This window comes from Bos taurus, chromosome Y (assembly GCF_002263795.3).
Source record: "Bos taurus isolate L1 Dominette 01449 registration number 42190680 breed Hereford chromosome Y, ARS-UCD2.0, whole genome shotgun sequence".
NCBI classification, from domain to species: domain Eukaryota; kingdom Metazoa; phylum Chordata; class Mammalia; order Artiodactyla; family Bovidae; genus Bos; species Bos taurus.
Window position 1 is genome coordinate 25,295,931 of NC_082638.1, and position 16,823 is coordinate 25,312,753.

General features: G+C 54.2%; 1 protein-coding gene across 6 annotated transcripts; it reads right to left on the reverse strand.

The window, feature by feature from the left end:
* Window positions 1-213: 213 nt before the first annotated feature.
* Window positions 214-12,541, reverse strand: LOC112442075 (melanoma antigen preferentially expressed in tumors-like). Of its 6 annotated transcripts, XM_059884180.1 has the most exons (7): window positions 12,354-12,541; window positions 11,705-11,812; window positions 6,246-6,476; window positions 4,790-4,856; window positions 3,145-3,467; window positions 2,256-2,861; window positions 214-1,094 (listed from the first exon to the last, which is right to left on the reverse strand). In XM_059884180.1, the coding sequence occupies exons 4-7, from the start codon at window positions 4,823-4,825 to the stop codon at window positions 518-520; spliced, it is 1,542 nt and encodes a 513-aa protein (XP_059740163.1). In that variant the 5' UTR covers window positions 4,826-4,856; window positions 6,246-6,476; window positions 11,705-11,812; window positions 12,354-12,541; the 3' UTR covers window positions 214-517. The 6 variants fall into 6 exon arrangements, with proteins under 6 accessions (XP_059740163.1, XP_059740159.1, XP_059740161.1 ...); XM_059884176.1 differs by lacking the exon at window positions 6,246-6,476; XM_059884178.1 differs by lacking the exon at window positions 6,246-6,476 and having other exon boundaries at window positions 12,317-12,541.
* Window positions 12,542-16,823: the final 4,282 nt, after the last annotated feature.

Here is a 16,823-nt window from a genome sequence, read left to right on the forward strand (position 1 = left end):
AGCCTCCGAAACGAGTGAGGACGTGGATGCCCTGGAAATGAGAACCACACGGAGTGGGCAAACAGGGCCCTGAACTCCTGTAGCCGATCCTTGCCTATCGGAGCGCATCTAGGCCCCACTCACGCTCAGGCCCTTTTATTTAACCACCAACAGGAAGACTCACGAGTTTAAAGGGGAAAATCATGGACACAGATGACAGAGGACCCCAAATGATTCACACTGAACTTCCCTTTATTTCTCTGTTAACAATCCAACACGGGGGTAATGACGCCAACAACCTCCCAAGCCCAAAACCCCGCCTCCAGAGTTCAGATTCACATTTCCAACTTGGTCGGAGCACATCTCTCCAAAGAATACCACCAACCCCTCCCTCCCCGCCCACTCTATATCACCTTTCCTTTTCCCCCATGCACTGAACAACTGTCTGAAACTGTGGTTTGTCTTCCTTCTAGATGCACTGAGGTCTGGGTGGCAGTGTCCCGGTGCCAGGGACAAAGCCTGCAACTCGTGACCTGGGCTAGGCGGGCATGTAGCAGGGGCACAGGATGGGCCAGATGCCGTAGAAGATCTCGTCACCGCAGTGGGGACAGGTGTTGGAGCTGAACCAGACCGTGCTGGCCCGCCCAGACGTGCGCACCAGCTGCCTGAGCCGGGCGTGCAGCTGAGCCAGGAGGCCCGGGTGCAGGGTGCCGCGCACATCCTCATAGCTCTCCAGGGGTGCGGGGTACAGCACCAGACTCAGCTTGCTCAGCCCCACGGTGTGCTGCAGCAGGCTCTCCAGCACGGACATGGAGATGGGGTTGCCGCAGAAGCGGAAGGTGGTGAGCTGGGAGCAGCGGCTCAGGGAGGGCAGGAGGGCGCTGAACTGGGAGTCCACGATGCCGCACTCGTCCAGGTCCAGGTCCTGCAGGGTGGCCGAGGTCCTCTCGATCAGGACCTGCAGGGGCTCCAGGCTGAGGCTGGTCAGGTTGACCCCGCTGAGCCCCAGGTCCTTCAGGAGGCTGACGCTTGGGCACTGCGACAGGTACGTCAGGTCTGACTCCGAAATCAGGCAGTTGCTGATGCACAGGGTCTCCAGAGGGGTCTTCAGGCACCTGGGGGAGACACAGGGCAGTCAGTCCCAGGGGCAGAGGTGGCGGGCCGAAGGACGTGGGGAGGAGAGGCCTGTTTCACCGCAACGCAGGGCATCTCACTGGCTCGGGGCTGGCCTCTCCCCTTCTTGACGGGAAGGCAGGGGCTCTTCCGGGGGGAAGGTCATGCTCACCGGGGTATGACCTCCCCCTGCACAAAATGATGAACTATTTTCCGTGTGGGAAACAAACAGGAAACAAGTGTTATTTGCCTACGTCAGCTTATTAGTATTGGGGTAGCAGGAATTAGGGTGGTTTTACAAGACACGACTAGTTGAATGCGACAGCAGGCTGGATGCAGTGGACGTGGGCTGGGGTTCCACACCATCACTGGCCGAATATCCCCTGGACGGTTCCCAGACCGTCCATCTCCTTTTTTTTCTTCTTTCCTTTTTCTGGTTTCCCGGTGAACATATTTACCGCTAATGCTTGGACTCTGCAGCTGCCACAAAGAGAATCAATGCAACTCATTCATATGGCCACACTAGGCTGCATCCTCTCAGCTTTTATCACTGTGTTCAAGGCAGAGCGACAACCTGATACTGAGGATTTCCTACGTATTCAGAAGTCGGAAAGGAAAATAATGCTTGTCATTTGGACTGGAAGAGAATGGAGCCACTTCAACAATGATGCTCGTGGGACCTTTTCTCTTCTCTGGACTGCTTAGGAGCCACAATTTTCCCCGCCTGATCCCTCCTTGTCATCTCCAGAATCACCCACTTCCCAAAGCTCACCTGGAGCCTAAACCAGCTCAGGACAGAAGCGGCGGGTGCGAGGGAGAGACAGCGCCTCGGACTTCTAACCTCACGCCTGATGGACCGACGTCCTTCTCGCCGACTTCTCTGTCATCGTCTCCGCTAAGACAGCGCTCTCTCGGAAAGAACGCCCAAGGGCGTCACACCTGACCCCGACTATGTGCACGGCCAGCAAGAAGTCCCCTTTGACAACGTCTAACCCAGGCCACGCCTCTGACCCTGACCAGGGAGGTGACCTGACCAGACGCCCGCGGACAGAGCGGCGGCACCCTGAGGACTTCCCAGCGACCCGTGCACCCTGGCAATGTCCCCAGCGGCCACGAAACGAGACAGGCCGGTTCTGGTCTGCGGACCTGGCGCCACGCCTCACCTGAGCACCTGGTGCAGGCGGCCCTCGAGGAAGGAGATGGAGTCCAGGGAGAGCTCCTGCAGGTGGGGCAGGTTCAGGAACTGGGCGGTGAGCTGGCGGACGCAGTGCGCCTCCCGGGCGGGGGCGGTGTGCGGCAACAGGCGCACGCGCGACAGCAGCAGCCGGCGCAGGTTGCCCATCCGGCCCAGGTGCGGCAGGAACCTGCCCAGCGTGGCCAGCTTCCAGGTGCAGTTCACCTCCAGGTCCTGGATGGAGTCCAGCTGCACCAGCTTCAGGATCCTCCTGATGCTCTGCACGGGGACGGTGAAGATTCTCAGCTTCTGGCAGCGCAGGTGCAGCAGGCTCCTCCTCTGCTTGGCCTTCTTCAACAGGTAGCTGAGGGTCTCGTCCAGCGTGTCCTCCTTGAGGCACAGGTCGACCAGCACCTCCACAGGGGCCCGCGCCGGCTTCAGCCCCGCCTGCGCCTCCACCCTGCGCGCCTTCTGCATGGGCTGGGCCGGCTCGGGCTCCAGCAGCGAGCACACGCTGGCCTTGATGCCACACCACAGGGTCCAGAAGTCCTGGTGGGCGTTGCGGCGCAAGTCCAGCACCTGCAGCTTCCACCGCCTGCGGGGCCGAGGGGGACACACTGAGCTGCGCAGGGGCCGACGGGCACCAGGACCCCGCGAGGGCGCTGCACTCCACACGCCACAGATCCTCTGGCTGCCGGGCCCGCCTTGGTCCCCGCTTTAAGGCACACTGCGGGGGGGCGGGGGGGGGGGGAACCACGTGCCTTTTGTCCCCTCAACCAGTCCTCTCCCCCCGAACGCCTGTTCCCAGGTCATCCTCCTGGCCTGGCTGCATCTTGCTCACACCCCCAGGCCCCACCAGTCTGCCAGGTCGACCTTACCTGGGGCGGACCTCCTCAGCAAGCAGGAGGTCCAGGCCGTCGAGTGCAGCCTGGAAGGTCTCCAGATGAGGCTCGTGGTCCTTCATCAGGGCGCCCAGAGGGAGGCAGGCAAAGGGCCAGGCCTGCACCATCGCCTTCACGGCATGGGTGTGCCTCCCGGCAAAGGCCGCCGTAAACAGCGGAGGGAAGAGCTCCACGGGCAGCTCCTCCAGGGCCGCGACGGCCAAGGCCTCGTTCTGCAGCAGGCTCTGGCCGGCCAGCTCCAGGAGTCGGCGGGGGGGCGCCCAGACGCCCATCCTGAAGCACCTACTCCGGAACCAGTCCTGGGGGGATGTCAGAGAGCGAGGGGTGGGGGCGGGTCCTTCTCCGGCCAAGGAACCGGGGAGACCCTGCTGTCCCTCCACCCTCACGGAACCCAAGGCAGGGTCAGACACATCTTCTGGCCACCAAGTCACAGCTCTGGCCCCCGCTGGCACCAGGACGAGCCTCTCTCCCGGCAGCAACAAAGGGACAAGGTGACCTCTTGCCCCATCCCGTATCTACTGGCTGCTGCATTTGATCCCAGCCCTGCTGGCCGGTAGATACCTAGGAGTCTGACAGCTGACCCCACTCTCTTCAGAGAAAGCTTCTGATTATTACCCAAGGGCTGAAAACAGCAATAAGGAGTTTAGCCCAACACGGCCTGTCTCTAAACTCCAGCCAGTAACTCACGCGATGGGTGCTGTCATGTCACTCGATAAAAAGACGTGCCTTTCACTCTGCGTCTCTTCTACAAATCTTACTACCGTTCGGTTCAGTGGAGCAAAGCGCTCACATTCTGAACAAAGCCTGCACTCTTTAAAATATTCTACAGATTTTGGTTTTGGTATTCCACGGACTTAGAGAAGAGTTTCGACCTTTTAAAACAAAAAGAAACCCCCAGAACCCTTTAAGCTAGTAAATTCACAAAACCGTAAATTGGTATGAACTATAATCACTGCTCACACACTCAAGTGTACAACGTCACTCAAAAACTCCTCCGAATGAGACGTCTTGCGTTAAAGCAATTCCAGGAACGTCCCTGGCTGTTCAGTGAGGAGGACTCGGTGCTTTCACGGCAGGGCCACGAGTTCTATCCTTACCAGGGAACTAGGACCCCAGATGCGGTCGGGTGCGGACCCATGCCCTCACGATCACCCCGTCCTACCCCATCCCTCCCGCCACCAAATTCTACTTGGTTAAGAAATGTTCTTGACCGTCTGTAAAAGTGGCGGAAATCAGAGAAGAAACCAGTCTGGGACAAACGTAAAACTGCACGCAGGAGCAAAAGCAAAGTGTGCAACTGCCAAGGTGAATGGAAAGGCAAAGAAAATTCTCTACAGGATCGTGGCCTGTGTCGCCTGTGCCATGAATACCCCGGCAGGTACAGCTGTCAGAACCTGAGGCTCCAGCGTGGAGCAGTGCGCTCAGCCCTGAGACCGTCTTCTCCTTCCAGGGCACGCTTTTGAGATTCTGGCCGAAACGTCCATTCCCGGCTCAAGTGCTATCTTACTACTAGATCTCCATCCAGCTAAAGGCTGAGTGGGGCGTTTACTTTCTCACTACATACAACTGATGGGATCCTCTGTCTGTTCACAGAAGCAAAATATCAAAGAGGAAAACCAACCTGAAGGTACGTTCGTTGGGGGAGTTTGGGCCACATCAAAATCACCCAAATGTTCACGTTCAGACAGCTTTGTGCGGACGGTGGTGTCGCCCCAGAAGAAAAAGAGACAGAGTAAGACTCCCGAGGGTCACACCGTCGCTTACACATCATATTACGCCACACAGCGACACGTGACACGTGTGCTCGTTCACGGGGGAACAGAGGTGTAATGGAGGGATGGTGGGTCCTCCAGCTTTTGAGGGTCCAGGCTTCCCTGGAACCGGTCAGGTCAAAATGACACCTAGGAGCTGGCCAGGAGAACAGAGGGACCAGACATTTGGAGTGAAACCAAGGGAAGCAGCCAAGTCCCGTGTGTTGCGTTTCCAGGAATTCAGCGACTTCTCTTAGGCTGGGCTTGACAAATTGCCAGCAGAGGGAGTGGCTACAAAGGGACCAGGTGGATCCCTTAAACCCAAGGCAAACCCAAGATCCACGCTGCCTCCCTCCCTGGAGGCAAAGACCATTTCCTCCCTGAAGCCAGGAGATTAAATTTAGGAATGTGACGCGTCCCTTTCGGCTGGCCAAACCCGGGACGCGCCTTCTTCTGCCTGAAAGCCACTGAGGGCTTAGGGTCGTGGGCTCTCCTGAAAGGAAATAAAACGTGGGCCAAGGACACAAATTCTGTGTCAGCAAACGGCGGCAAGACGAGGCTCAGGCGTCCCCATGCACATCCCAGCCTGGGCTCTGTCCAGCGACCTGTACCTTCACCACGAACTTCAAAGCCTCCCTCCCAAGAGCAGGGGGGTAACCTGACGTTCCCTCAGTGCCAGTGAACAAGGAATGCAAAGCGCCTTCGAAACCCCCACCCCTCACCCCTCTCCCTCCCTCCTCTAAGGCTCTCACCTACACAGATTCTGATGGGAGCTCAACTCGAAGCCCACAAATACAATTCCCTTTGTCCTCTGCTCTGCATTAAGCACAGGGAGCAACACGGACTTTCTGCCCAGGGGGGTGCAAAGCCTGCATCAGAGGGTCTGGGGTGCAGCCCCTGCTGGGCTCGCGGACGCGCTGGTTCTGCTGCGGTCTCAGAACACAGACGGACGGAACCTCTCCACCCTCGGCCTTGTGATGCCGCAACAGTTCTTCTGTTTGGAGGGCCAGAAGGTGGCCTTCCCTGAAGGACACGCTGCAGTTTGGTAACTTCCTAGAGATGGCACTCACCAAATTCCTACCATCCCCATCAGCAGCCAGAGATGTGTCTGCCCCTTAAATAGAGCTAAAACCCTAAAACAGGGTCAAGCTGCAATGTGCCTAGTGGGCATTTTGCCTTCCAGCAATCACCTGGACCAAGCAGCTGCAGGAGCTCAAGCCTCGCAACCAAGAGAATCATCAAGTCCCTGATTAAGGAGCAGCCGTGACGACCCTGGCACTCTCCCCCACTTCCTCAAATAACCTTCAGAGAGAAGCCGAAGCTCACCCCTGGTTTTCTTTCCAGCCTGGAAAGAGCCCGAGACAGCCAAGGCAGGACGCTGTCACGCTCCACGGAGGAGGAACCGGAAGACCCCCCTGGGCGAAGATGGATGGATGGACGCATCTGCCCCACTGTACATGAGGGAGAGCTGGCCGACTTCACGGGCACTTGGGCAGACAGCCAACAGCAGAGGACTAGGCTTGGGATGTTTCCACGGGAACTCAACATCCAGGAGATCTAAGGACGCAGGAGGGACCACTGTCTTCAAATGATCTAAAAACGGCAAGTATCAGCCAGAAAGTCTCTCCGGGCCAGGCAGGGGACAGGCCTCTGTCCACCTCCAGCTCCACAGAGTCCGTTTGGGCAGGGGACTCACTGGACACAGAAGCACCAGGGGCTCATCGGCATGAAGACGGGATCTCCCTGCCCAGCGTCAGGTCGGCCCAGGACGACTCCCAGGGACCGAGGCGTGAGTCAACCTGGCGGACAGTTCTACCTCACAGGCTGGTGCGGCCTCGGAGCTCGTTTCGGGGTTGGGAAGAGCTCATTCCCTCTCTAGCTGCACAATTCCTTCTGCGACGGCAAACCGTCGGCTCCCCAGGGCCTTCCTCGGGGGTCTTTGGAATGCCTCTGTGCCCAAAGAGGCACTAGAAATGCTGGAAGATGACCCTCCCTGGCTTCTGGATGAAGACCACAGCCTGGTTGGTCCTCAGAGGCCCCAGACTGACAGAAGCCCTGCGGACCCAGCCTCCAGCAGACGACATCCCACCTGCAGTTCCAGTAGGTCTGCCCTCCCTCCGCTCTGCAGCTGGATCTCTTCTTACCCTGGAAAGGTCTACCCTTTCTATGAGCCCCCTCTGCCTCTTCCTGTGCTTGGCAAGACGGATTCAATGACATCTAGACCTAAACAAAAGAGGCTCCCTCCTTCTTCCTCCACAGTGAAGACTTGCCAGAGGTCCAGGTCACCCTACCTCTAGCCAGTTACTCCTCAGCCTGGTGCTTCTACAGGCAAAGCAGCAGTAGGGTGGAGTGGGCGGGGGATGGGAGGGTGAGGGTCCGCTCCAGGCAGCAGAACTAGGGGCCTGGTCTCCCGGCTCTCAGAGCTGTATCTCATTTGCTCGAGCGGTGTCGGGATCACTGAGGGCGCTGCGGCCTGCGCTTGGGGGCGGGGGGAGCATCCCCAGCTGGTAGATAGTAGTGGAATAATACAACAGAATGATCAGACAGTTGGCTCGATACTCCACGAGGGAACTGTACATAAGAGAAGAAACTTTACAGGGTTTTGCGAGACCACAATAAGACGAATGACACTCAAGGAAGTAACGGGAAAATTCTGAAACACGTAGGCTTCCTCGATTCCTAGAGCAAAACAAAGTCGCCTGGCATCAAAGCCACCTTGGCTTGCTTTAATCAAGCGAACTTGCTTAGCAACAAAACCATGCAACACAAGCGTGAGACATGGCCCAAAACCATAAAACAGTGCTGGCCTGAGACTTGCACCCTGCCGAGTGAGCTCCGTGAGTCAATAACCCCCACAACATGCTCTTGGGCCCCCAAGACAAGACACGTTCTGGCCAGAATGCGTCCCCGAACAATACAACGATAGCCGAAAACAAGACCTACAACCTGCCCAGTGGTCATCAAGGTAGTGACTCCCCAAAACAGGCCCTGGACAAACCAAACACAATCACCTACGGAAAGGTGCCTTTTTCAAATCAAAGACCTGCATTGTCCTGAGACCCGAAAACAGTTTTCCCAAGTAACGTGACAGGGAAGTCTAGGGTGCTGCGGTCCACGGGGTCGCAAAGAGTGGCATACGACTGAGCAACTGAACTGAACTGAACTATGATAGTCCTAGCCTGACCATATAGAAAGGGACAAGGAAACTTCCCTGCCCTACCTGGGGGAGGCACTGATGATAGAAACGTGCTGTCTACTCAAGAAAAAGAAGATCTTCGCCCCCTTCCCCTCTTCCTCTGATGGTGTAAGTGTAACTGAGTACTTAGGGCAACACAACGCTTGGGAACCTTCCAAGTGTCCTACTCTCAATAAATCCCTTCCGTTCTAACACTTCGCTTCTCGCCCAATTTCTTCCTAGTATTAAGCAGTAACCGCTCAGTCGTGTCGGACTTCTTGGGACCCCACGGACTGTGGCCCACCAGGCTCCTCTGTCCATGGGATTCTCTAGGCAAAAATACGGGAGTGGCCTGCCATTTGCCACTCCAGGGGATCTTCCCAACTGCACACAAAGGAGACCTCACTAATGTGCAGTACAGGATACCCCCCGTTAACCCGTTTCAGAAAACTGCCTCCTGTCTTCATATCCTGTATCAATTCTATACCTCTGCTCCGACGATTGTTTATTTACTTAAGTGTTAAGGTGAATGACCTGGGGATATTTGTTCCATCCGGAGACATGAAGGGCTGTGGTGCCAGAGCTCACTGGAGCCCTGAAAACCAAACCTCATGGTTTCACAGGGTCCGACTCTGTTTCTCTTTGCCTAGGGGAGATGTCAGCGGCTGTACCCACTTCCTACTTCCAAGGGCACTCGGAGGGAGCACTGAGACTGGACACACACCAGAGAGGCTCAGACAGAAGTGGGTGCGGGCAGCCTGGGAGGGGCTGTTTCTAATATTCACAAAGTGGCTGGCGGGGGGCGGGGCAGGGACATCATTCTCAGCGACTGAGAAGGACAGCTCGAGAAACGATCATGTTCATCCTCTAGCTAGAAGTACGTATGAGGAGGTGACATACAACACAAGTATAACTAATGCTGTTTTCTGTTGGATATAAAAGTGAACAGAGTGAGCCCTAAGAGTTCTCATCCAAAAAAGTACTTTTCTCTATTTAATTTTGAATCCAAATGAAATGCTGAACGTTCACTAGACTCCCCGCACTCATCACTGCAGGATGGATGTAAGTGGACTCATGATGCTGAACCCCTTAAACTTACCCAGGGCTATGAGACAATTCTACTCATATCTCAGTAAGACTGGGAAAAAAAAGAGAAACAAAGGCATGATATTCCACTCAGGGTGTCTGAACAAACGAAAGGCAAGCAAGCCTCAAAAGTAATGACTGGCAAACCTGATCTGTACCCTGGAGCAGGCCCACCGGGGTGACCACTCCAGCTGAAACTGCAAAGCCAACCTTCATAATCTAAGCACAATCATGATATTTTTCCATGGCCATTCCACGTTTTTTTTTTTTGTTTTTTTTTTTTCACGTTAAGAACCCTGTTGCACTAACTGAACTGTGTGACACCTTTGTTGTTGTTCAGTCACTCAGTCCTGTCTGACTCTTTGCGACCCTGTGAACCTTAGCACACAAATATTCCCTGTCCTTCACTGTCTCCCAGACATTGCTCAAACTCATGTCTATTGAGTCAGGGATGCCATCCATCCATTTCGTCCTCTGTCATCCCCTTCTCCTCTTGTCTTCCATCCTTCCTAGCGTCAGAGTTCTTTCCAAACAGACAGATTCGCATCAGGTGGCCAACGTTTTGGAGCTTCAGCTTCAACATCAGCCCTTCCAAAGAATATTCAGGGTTGATCTCCTTTAGCATTCACTGGTTGTAAATGTTTAGAGAATCAACAATAGTAAAGCTATTTTTTTTTTTTTTTTTTACTACTCTGCCATCTTAAGCATTGAGAATTAAAGTGTTTCATTTCTTTGCAAACACGTCAGCAAGGAGTCCTCTCGACTCTGCTTCCTTTCTTCTCAGCACATAACTTACAACTGGGGGTGAGCATCTTTCCTATGCACCACCTGGCCAACTGTCACCCTACTTCCTAAGCCTGGATCTGCTTCACCGGCTCATTCTTTGTGCTTTCAGGCCTGATACTATCTCCGAGTTTCTTTATCACTGCCAAGTGAAGCAATATTTGCTGGCATCTTTGCCTCTGAGATATCTTCATTTCTTTTATCACCAACAGGCTCTTTATTTAAGTTTGTGTAGGGGATGGGGAATCAGAGCCTGAAGCTGGATTCTCAATCAAACTGACAAAACCTCCTATCCGGCAGAATTTAAATCACCAAGTGTTTCACTTTCCTCACCTCAGTGACGCTGAAACAGCATCAGCTGTTTCCTTTTTCCTTTTCACACGCAAGGGCTGGGGCTCAGGAGAGGGTCACAGAGGGGGCCACGGAGACGGACACGGGAATGATGCCTCTGGCCAGGTCCAGGTCTCTCTAAGCCATCCCTGGGCCTATCTGGTGGGGCAGTGTGCCCAGGAACCTCTCTGAGGACTGGAATACCCTACTCTGTTTGTGGGCAGTGAAAAGCTTAGGGACTACTAGAGCAGAGAACAGGAGCCTCCCTTCAGGGGACGTGATCCACCACAGCCTAGGGACTCAGCGGGTCTGAGGGTACTGCCGGGGCATCCAGGAGGATGGGGCAATGGTGCAATATTCGGGGACAAATCCAGAGAGGCCTAGATTTACACCTTACCTCAGTTCAACAGCTGTCCCCCAAGGGCTCAGGCTCAGGCCATCTCCCAGCAGGAAACCTCCCAGTACTGCCTGCCCTGCACAGGGCCAAGTAGGCAGATTCACTGATGGGGTGTCACCGGCAGGATCTGGGGAGCAGCTGTGCACAGAGACCTCTCCCACTGGTGAGGCAGGAGATATGAAGGGTGTGGGAACCCTGGTCCGGTGCCGGGACTGCAGAAGCAGACCTCTGGGACTCTTTGCCGTGGCCTGGGCTCTGATCACACTCTGTCTGCACAGGAAAGGGACTGGCTGGCAGCCCCAGCCTGGCCCTTTTCTCCCCCTGCCCTGAACTCCCCTGGATTCATGACCTGGACCTCTCCTCCTTCCACAGCTTCCTCCTCTCAGGGTCCTGGCCCCAGTCGGTCCTGACCCAGACACTCAAGAGTCTGCAGCTCTGGGACCGAGGGTCCACGTGTACTACTCTGGAGTCAGCAGTGATACTGGGGGTTACAGCCAGGTGTGCTGGGTCGCCCTTGGGTCAGTGGCGCCCAAGGCCTACCCAGCACCCCCAGGGCATAATGTCGTCCTCGCCCTACGGGGTCTCTCTCCATTTCACGTCTGGCCACTGGCCTCCTCCAGCTGCAGCTGGAGGACTCACTCTACTGCCTGAGTGCTTGCTTTCCAGGAGCACCTCACTCCCAGGGGACCCACACTTACAGAGAAGGCTCGCCACCCAGCCTTTGCCCAATACCACAAAGGGGCCCAGTGTCTGGCGTCTGAAACCCGCCTCCCAAGCACAGGTTCCCAAGTTCGGAACCTCACCGTGGCTTCGCGAATGGGGCCCCAACTCGCCGAAGCTGCCTCTTCCAACACAACAGCAGGACCAAAGCTCTCTTAGGAAAATGCCTTGGGAAACTAAACGGTGCTCATCCTCCTCCTGCCCTGAGGGCCTCAGGCCCCAGATGCTACCCAGCTCCAAGATGACCAGAACGGAGTGGGCACCAGAGGTGGCCAAGGGGATCGATCAGCTTACCTCAAGATGACTTCCCCCCGCACTGGTTCAGCTCACAATGGCCTCAGGCCCTCACACACCTGGTTTCCCTGGTCTCCTGTCCTCTCAGTCACCCGTGTCCACCGGAGCCTGAGAGCAAGAACCAAAATGCTCCATAAGTAAGACGACGGTACGTCAACATGCGTCTTGAGGAAGCCTGAGGAGACACTGAAAACCGGAGGGCCAACCCCGCCATGTGACTGCGCGTCTCCTCATCTCCAAATCTGAGCAATTTCTCCAGGGCCGGACCAGCGGACAATGGAAGCCCCGAGCTGCTGCTCGGGTCAAAGGGCCCTTCCTCTAAGGACACTGACCACCATCCCGCAGCCCCATTTCGGCCGCTTGCTCGGCCCACCACGCCCTGGCACCTCCAGAGGGGACCCCACGTCCAGTGCCAAGCGGCGGCAGACCGTGGTTCGCTGCATTATTGCGTCCACAGCGCGGGTCCCGCGGCCTCTTTCTGGAGCACGTGGCCCCGGCTGGCTCCTCCCCCGCTTCAGCCTTCACTCCAGCCCGCGGTCCCATAACTCCTTTTAGGGCAGCAAAGAGAACTGCGGGTCTGTGGGGGCGAACAAGGGACTAGCTTAAGCTCACCTTGAGGGAAAGCCGGGAACCCGAGGCGGGAACTTACGGTTTGTGCAGCCGCGCCTCTCCACGTGATCCCTGCTGAACGTTGAGGAGAGAGAAGCGGTGACTCAGCAGTGTGGCCCAACCAATCCCAGCTCCTGTTTCCTCCCGGAGCAAATCTCGCGAGATCTTGGTATAGCGACTTGGGTCTCCCGGAGTTCCAGAAGAGGCCTGGAGGGGCCAAAGAGATGGGGAGGCGTGGTGCCTGTGGCAACGCCCACCAGAATGGCTGGAGGAGGAGCATTAGGGTGGCGTGCTGGGCGTGGGGAGGTGCGAGGATGGGTGGGTTCAGTGTTGTTGTCGGGGGAAGTGGGGGAGGGGTGGGGGAAGAGGAGGGGTGGGTGGGCTGTAGGGGGGGTGAGGGGCGGGGGGTTAGGAGTGGTGGGGGTTAGGAGTGGTGGGGGGGAGGAGTGGTGGGGGGGAGGAGTGGTGGGCGGGGGGTGGGGGGGTGAGGGGTTGGGGGATTGGGGGGTGTGGATGGCGGGGGTGTGGGTTGAGGGGGTTCGGAATGGCATAGGTGTGCGCGACTCCGGGTAAATGATGCTTTCCCTGGTGGCTCAGATGTTCAAGTGTCTGACTGCAATTCTGGAGGCTGCGGGTTCCATCCCTGGGCCGGGAAGATCCTGTGGAGAAGGAAATGGTAGCCCATTCGAGAATTCTTGCCTGGCAAATCCCATGGACAGAGGAGCCTAGTAAGCTGCAGTCCGTGGGGTCGCAAAGAGTCAGCCAGGACCGAGTGACTTCACTTTCACTTTGCTGTTACTATGACTCAGTTGCCAGTCTCTTACCGTGCTTTGATTAAACACACTGCATCACAGGTGTGTCTGTATAGAAAAAACATTGTGTATATAGGGTTTGATACTATGTGAGGTTACAGATGTCCACTGGGTGTCTTGGAATGTGTTCTCTGCAGACAAGTGGTGTGATGATTCCATTTCTTTCAAAAGACAAAATTAGTACTTGATTTACTCATGGACTGAAACATTGAGATAAGTATTCTCACCCTTATTTTATACAGAAGAAAACATCTCAAACTCAGTTCAGTGACATGAGAGTTTTAAACTTCCTTCTCCAGCTCCCACTTTTGCCTAGTCTCCCCGTGGTGGCCCCAACGCTCCTCTTCAGCTCTGCAGGAGAACTGGCAGGCACCATTTTGTTTGTAGACCTGCGATCTCACTCGGAAAGGCTGACCGAGATAAAATGTCCAAAAGAGCCCCCAGCTGTCCCTTGGGGGTGCCCCTCACTCCCTGCACTCTGTGAGTTCCGAAGGCACCAGACTCTATACATGGATCAAAAATATTCTTCCAAAAATTCCAGAAAGGTCTAATAGCAAAACTGGAGCCTGTCTCCTGCTGGCAACTATATAAATAGAGCATTTACACTGTACTTGAAACTGTTTACACAGCATCGACATTGTATTAGGAATTACAAGGAATGTGGAGATGATTGAAAGCCTGCGGGAGCATCCCCTTAAGTTACATGCAAAGACTACAGCATTTCATATAAGGGACTTGAGCAGCCATGGATTTTGGTATCTGCGGGTGCAGGGTTCCCGGGCCCAGTCTCCCGAGGGGTACCGAGGAGAGAGGACGGGGCCTTCTCAGGACTTGTGCTGCTCCCCCTGCCTGGGGTGCGGTCTCAAGTACCGCCACCCAGCTCCTGACCTGCCTAGGTCCACAGTCTCTCTGCCAGGCTTCCCTGACCGTGATATCAGAAATCACAGCCTCCCCCAACTCACATGCCATATTCACCTCCAGAGCTATTGGGTTATTATATTTTTGTTTCTAGAACAACATGTGGCATCCGTCCGTTTTATTTATCTGCTGCATAAATACACAGAAACTGTTAGTAACACCATCGTTTATCTGTGCCACAGCCTCGACCCACTTACTCCTGGCTCCCCAGATACTTACACTTGATCTTAGCCAGAAGGCTGAGAAGCGATTTCTCCAAGCACTTCATGAAATCCAGAACTTCGTGATTTAAAATTAGCATGCAAGGGAGAAAGTCAGCCAGCATGTAGCTGGATGCGGACATGGGCGGTGGTGGTCATTGAAATAAAAGGTTTGCAACACAGTTTCTCTCCATATAATACATTTGTTGACAGCTTCCATGACATTACCACGTTTCATTGCCATTAAGGGACATTCTGAAGTTTACATTTGACCATTTCTGAAGGCAGATCCATCACGTTTTTTGTGTGTTTTTTTTTTTTTTAACTTTTATTTTATTTTTAAACATTACAATATTGTATTAGTTTTGCCAAATATCGAAATGAATCCGCCACAGGTATACCCGCGTTCCCCATCCTGAACCCTCCTCCCTCCTCCCTCCCCTACCCTCCCTCTGGGTCGTCCCAGTGCACCAGCCCCAAGCATCCAGTACCGTGCATTGAACCTGGACTGGCGACTCGTTTCATACATGATATTATACACGTTTCAATGCTATTCTCCCAAATCTCCCCACCCTCTCCCTCTCCCACAGAGTCCATCAGACTGATCTATACATCGGTGTCTCTCTTGCTGTCTCGTACACAGGGTTTTTGTTACCATCTTTCTAAATTAATCAGTGGCATATCATAGTTTGTTTGGCTTTGCGTAAATGGTGGCCCTAGAAGTAAAGGACCCTCCTGCCAAGGCAGAAGACATAAGAGATGCAGGTTCCATCTCTGGGTCAGGAAGACCCCTGGAGGAAGGCATGGCAACCCACTCCAGTATTCCTGCCTGAAGAATCCTATGGACAGAGGAGTCTGCTCGGCTACAGTCCGTAGGGTTGCAGAGAGTCAAACCTGACTGAAGCAACTGAGTGCACACCCATACATATGTCAGTAAATATATATTTTATATTGGCATGAGGAACAATGCTGTGGGGCTTCACTGATGATCCCATATTTAAGACTCCTCACTTCTATTCCAGGGGGCATTGGTTCAGTCCCTGGTCAGGGATTTATGATCCCACATGGAAAAGTGTGTGGTGAAAAAAAAAAAAAAAAGAGTGCTGTTGTATCTTACAGCTGATGTCATCTTAGATTTATGAAATTTTTTATTTTTTCATAAGCAGAATCCAGCCTACGAAATACATGTCACAAGTCACTAATGGGATGCTAGCTGCCTTGGGAGGAGCAGGTTATTTATTGGTAATTCAATTAGACAGAGATTGACAAACTGCCTTGCCTCCTGTTTTTTGGTTTCTTTTCCTCCCACCAACAAGCTAAGAATGAGTTTTATGTTTTAGGTTTGTTTTTTTTTTTTTTTTTAACTTTTAAAAATACGTTTCACATTTTTACATTTTTTGTAATTTGGGGGGGAAACCAAGGAATATTTTGTGAGGTGTGAGAATTAGAGGATATCTAAATTTCAGGGTCACAAATAAAGTTTTATTGGAACAGAGCCGTGAACCTTTGCCGCTGCCCGAGGCTGTTTCACACTGCTAATGGCAGTGACCCCGTGGCTCTTAATGCCTGGCTACGCTCTAGCCCACTACGCAGAAATTTTACAGGCTCATTGCTGCAGAGACCAAAATGAAGCATTCCAAACCCCATGGCTCATCAGTCCAGTTGACTGAGTGGGGGCAAACACTTCCCACTCTTGAGCCTCAGTGGAGGGTGAAACCGGAGTGTCTATGTCTCCACCTCACAGAGAGATTTCCCTGGAAATACCAGCACCATGTCCTGTGTCCTGTGTCCATGGAAGTCCTACCTGGCTCTCCAAAAGCCTTGTCTCAGTGAGGCTGTATCAGGAGATTCCAAGCCTTTTAAAGCCCATTCTAATCCAATGCATAGTATCCAAACCAGGCTCCACTCAGGTTTCTGAACCACTTTTTCCCCAGAGGATCTTTCAAGTAGAAACCTTTGGACCGAATTGCTAGAGAGAGGAATGAATGTGGGTGGGGTTTCAGGGCCCCGGCCAGGGGCTGTTTTCTCACCACATCAGTGTGGTGAGAGTCCCCACTTGCCTCTCGGGCATCCAGCGGCCCACCACCTCATCTCCAATTTCAATCTGCATCTTTATTTATTTGGGGTTCAGTAGCTTAAGGGCAGGGGAAGGTGGTCCACACAGCGATTCCCACAGACCTCGGGCTGATGTCAGGAACCTAAAAAGGCAGGGGTCCTCTTTCAATGCCAGAAAATTCTCCAGCGGCAAATAAGAAACCCTTGTTGTCTTCCAGGAGCAAGGGGCTGGGGTGGTGGGTGGGGCGGTGGGCAGGGTGAGGGGGACAGGAAGCAAGCCTACTCCCAAGTGATCTGCACTTGAAGACGCAGCACCCCCTGGATTGCCGCTGTCCTCACTGTGGATCTTCCTGCTGAACCCCGGGAGCTTTTCTTAGGCAGGGGCTCATGCTTTCTTAAACCACGTCAGGGCTGTCAGTTCACACCCTGGTCCGCATCCTTCTCCCTTCCTCCCTCGAGCCCCCTCTTCTCTCTCCTTCCCCTTTGCGCCACCTAGGTTATATCTCAAGCTTTCCCTTCCACTGC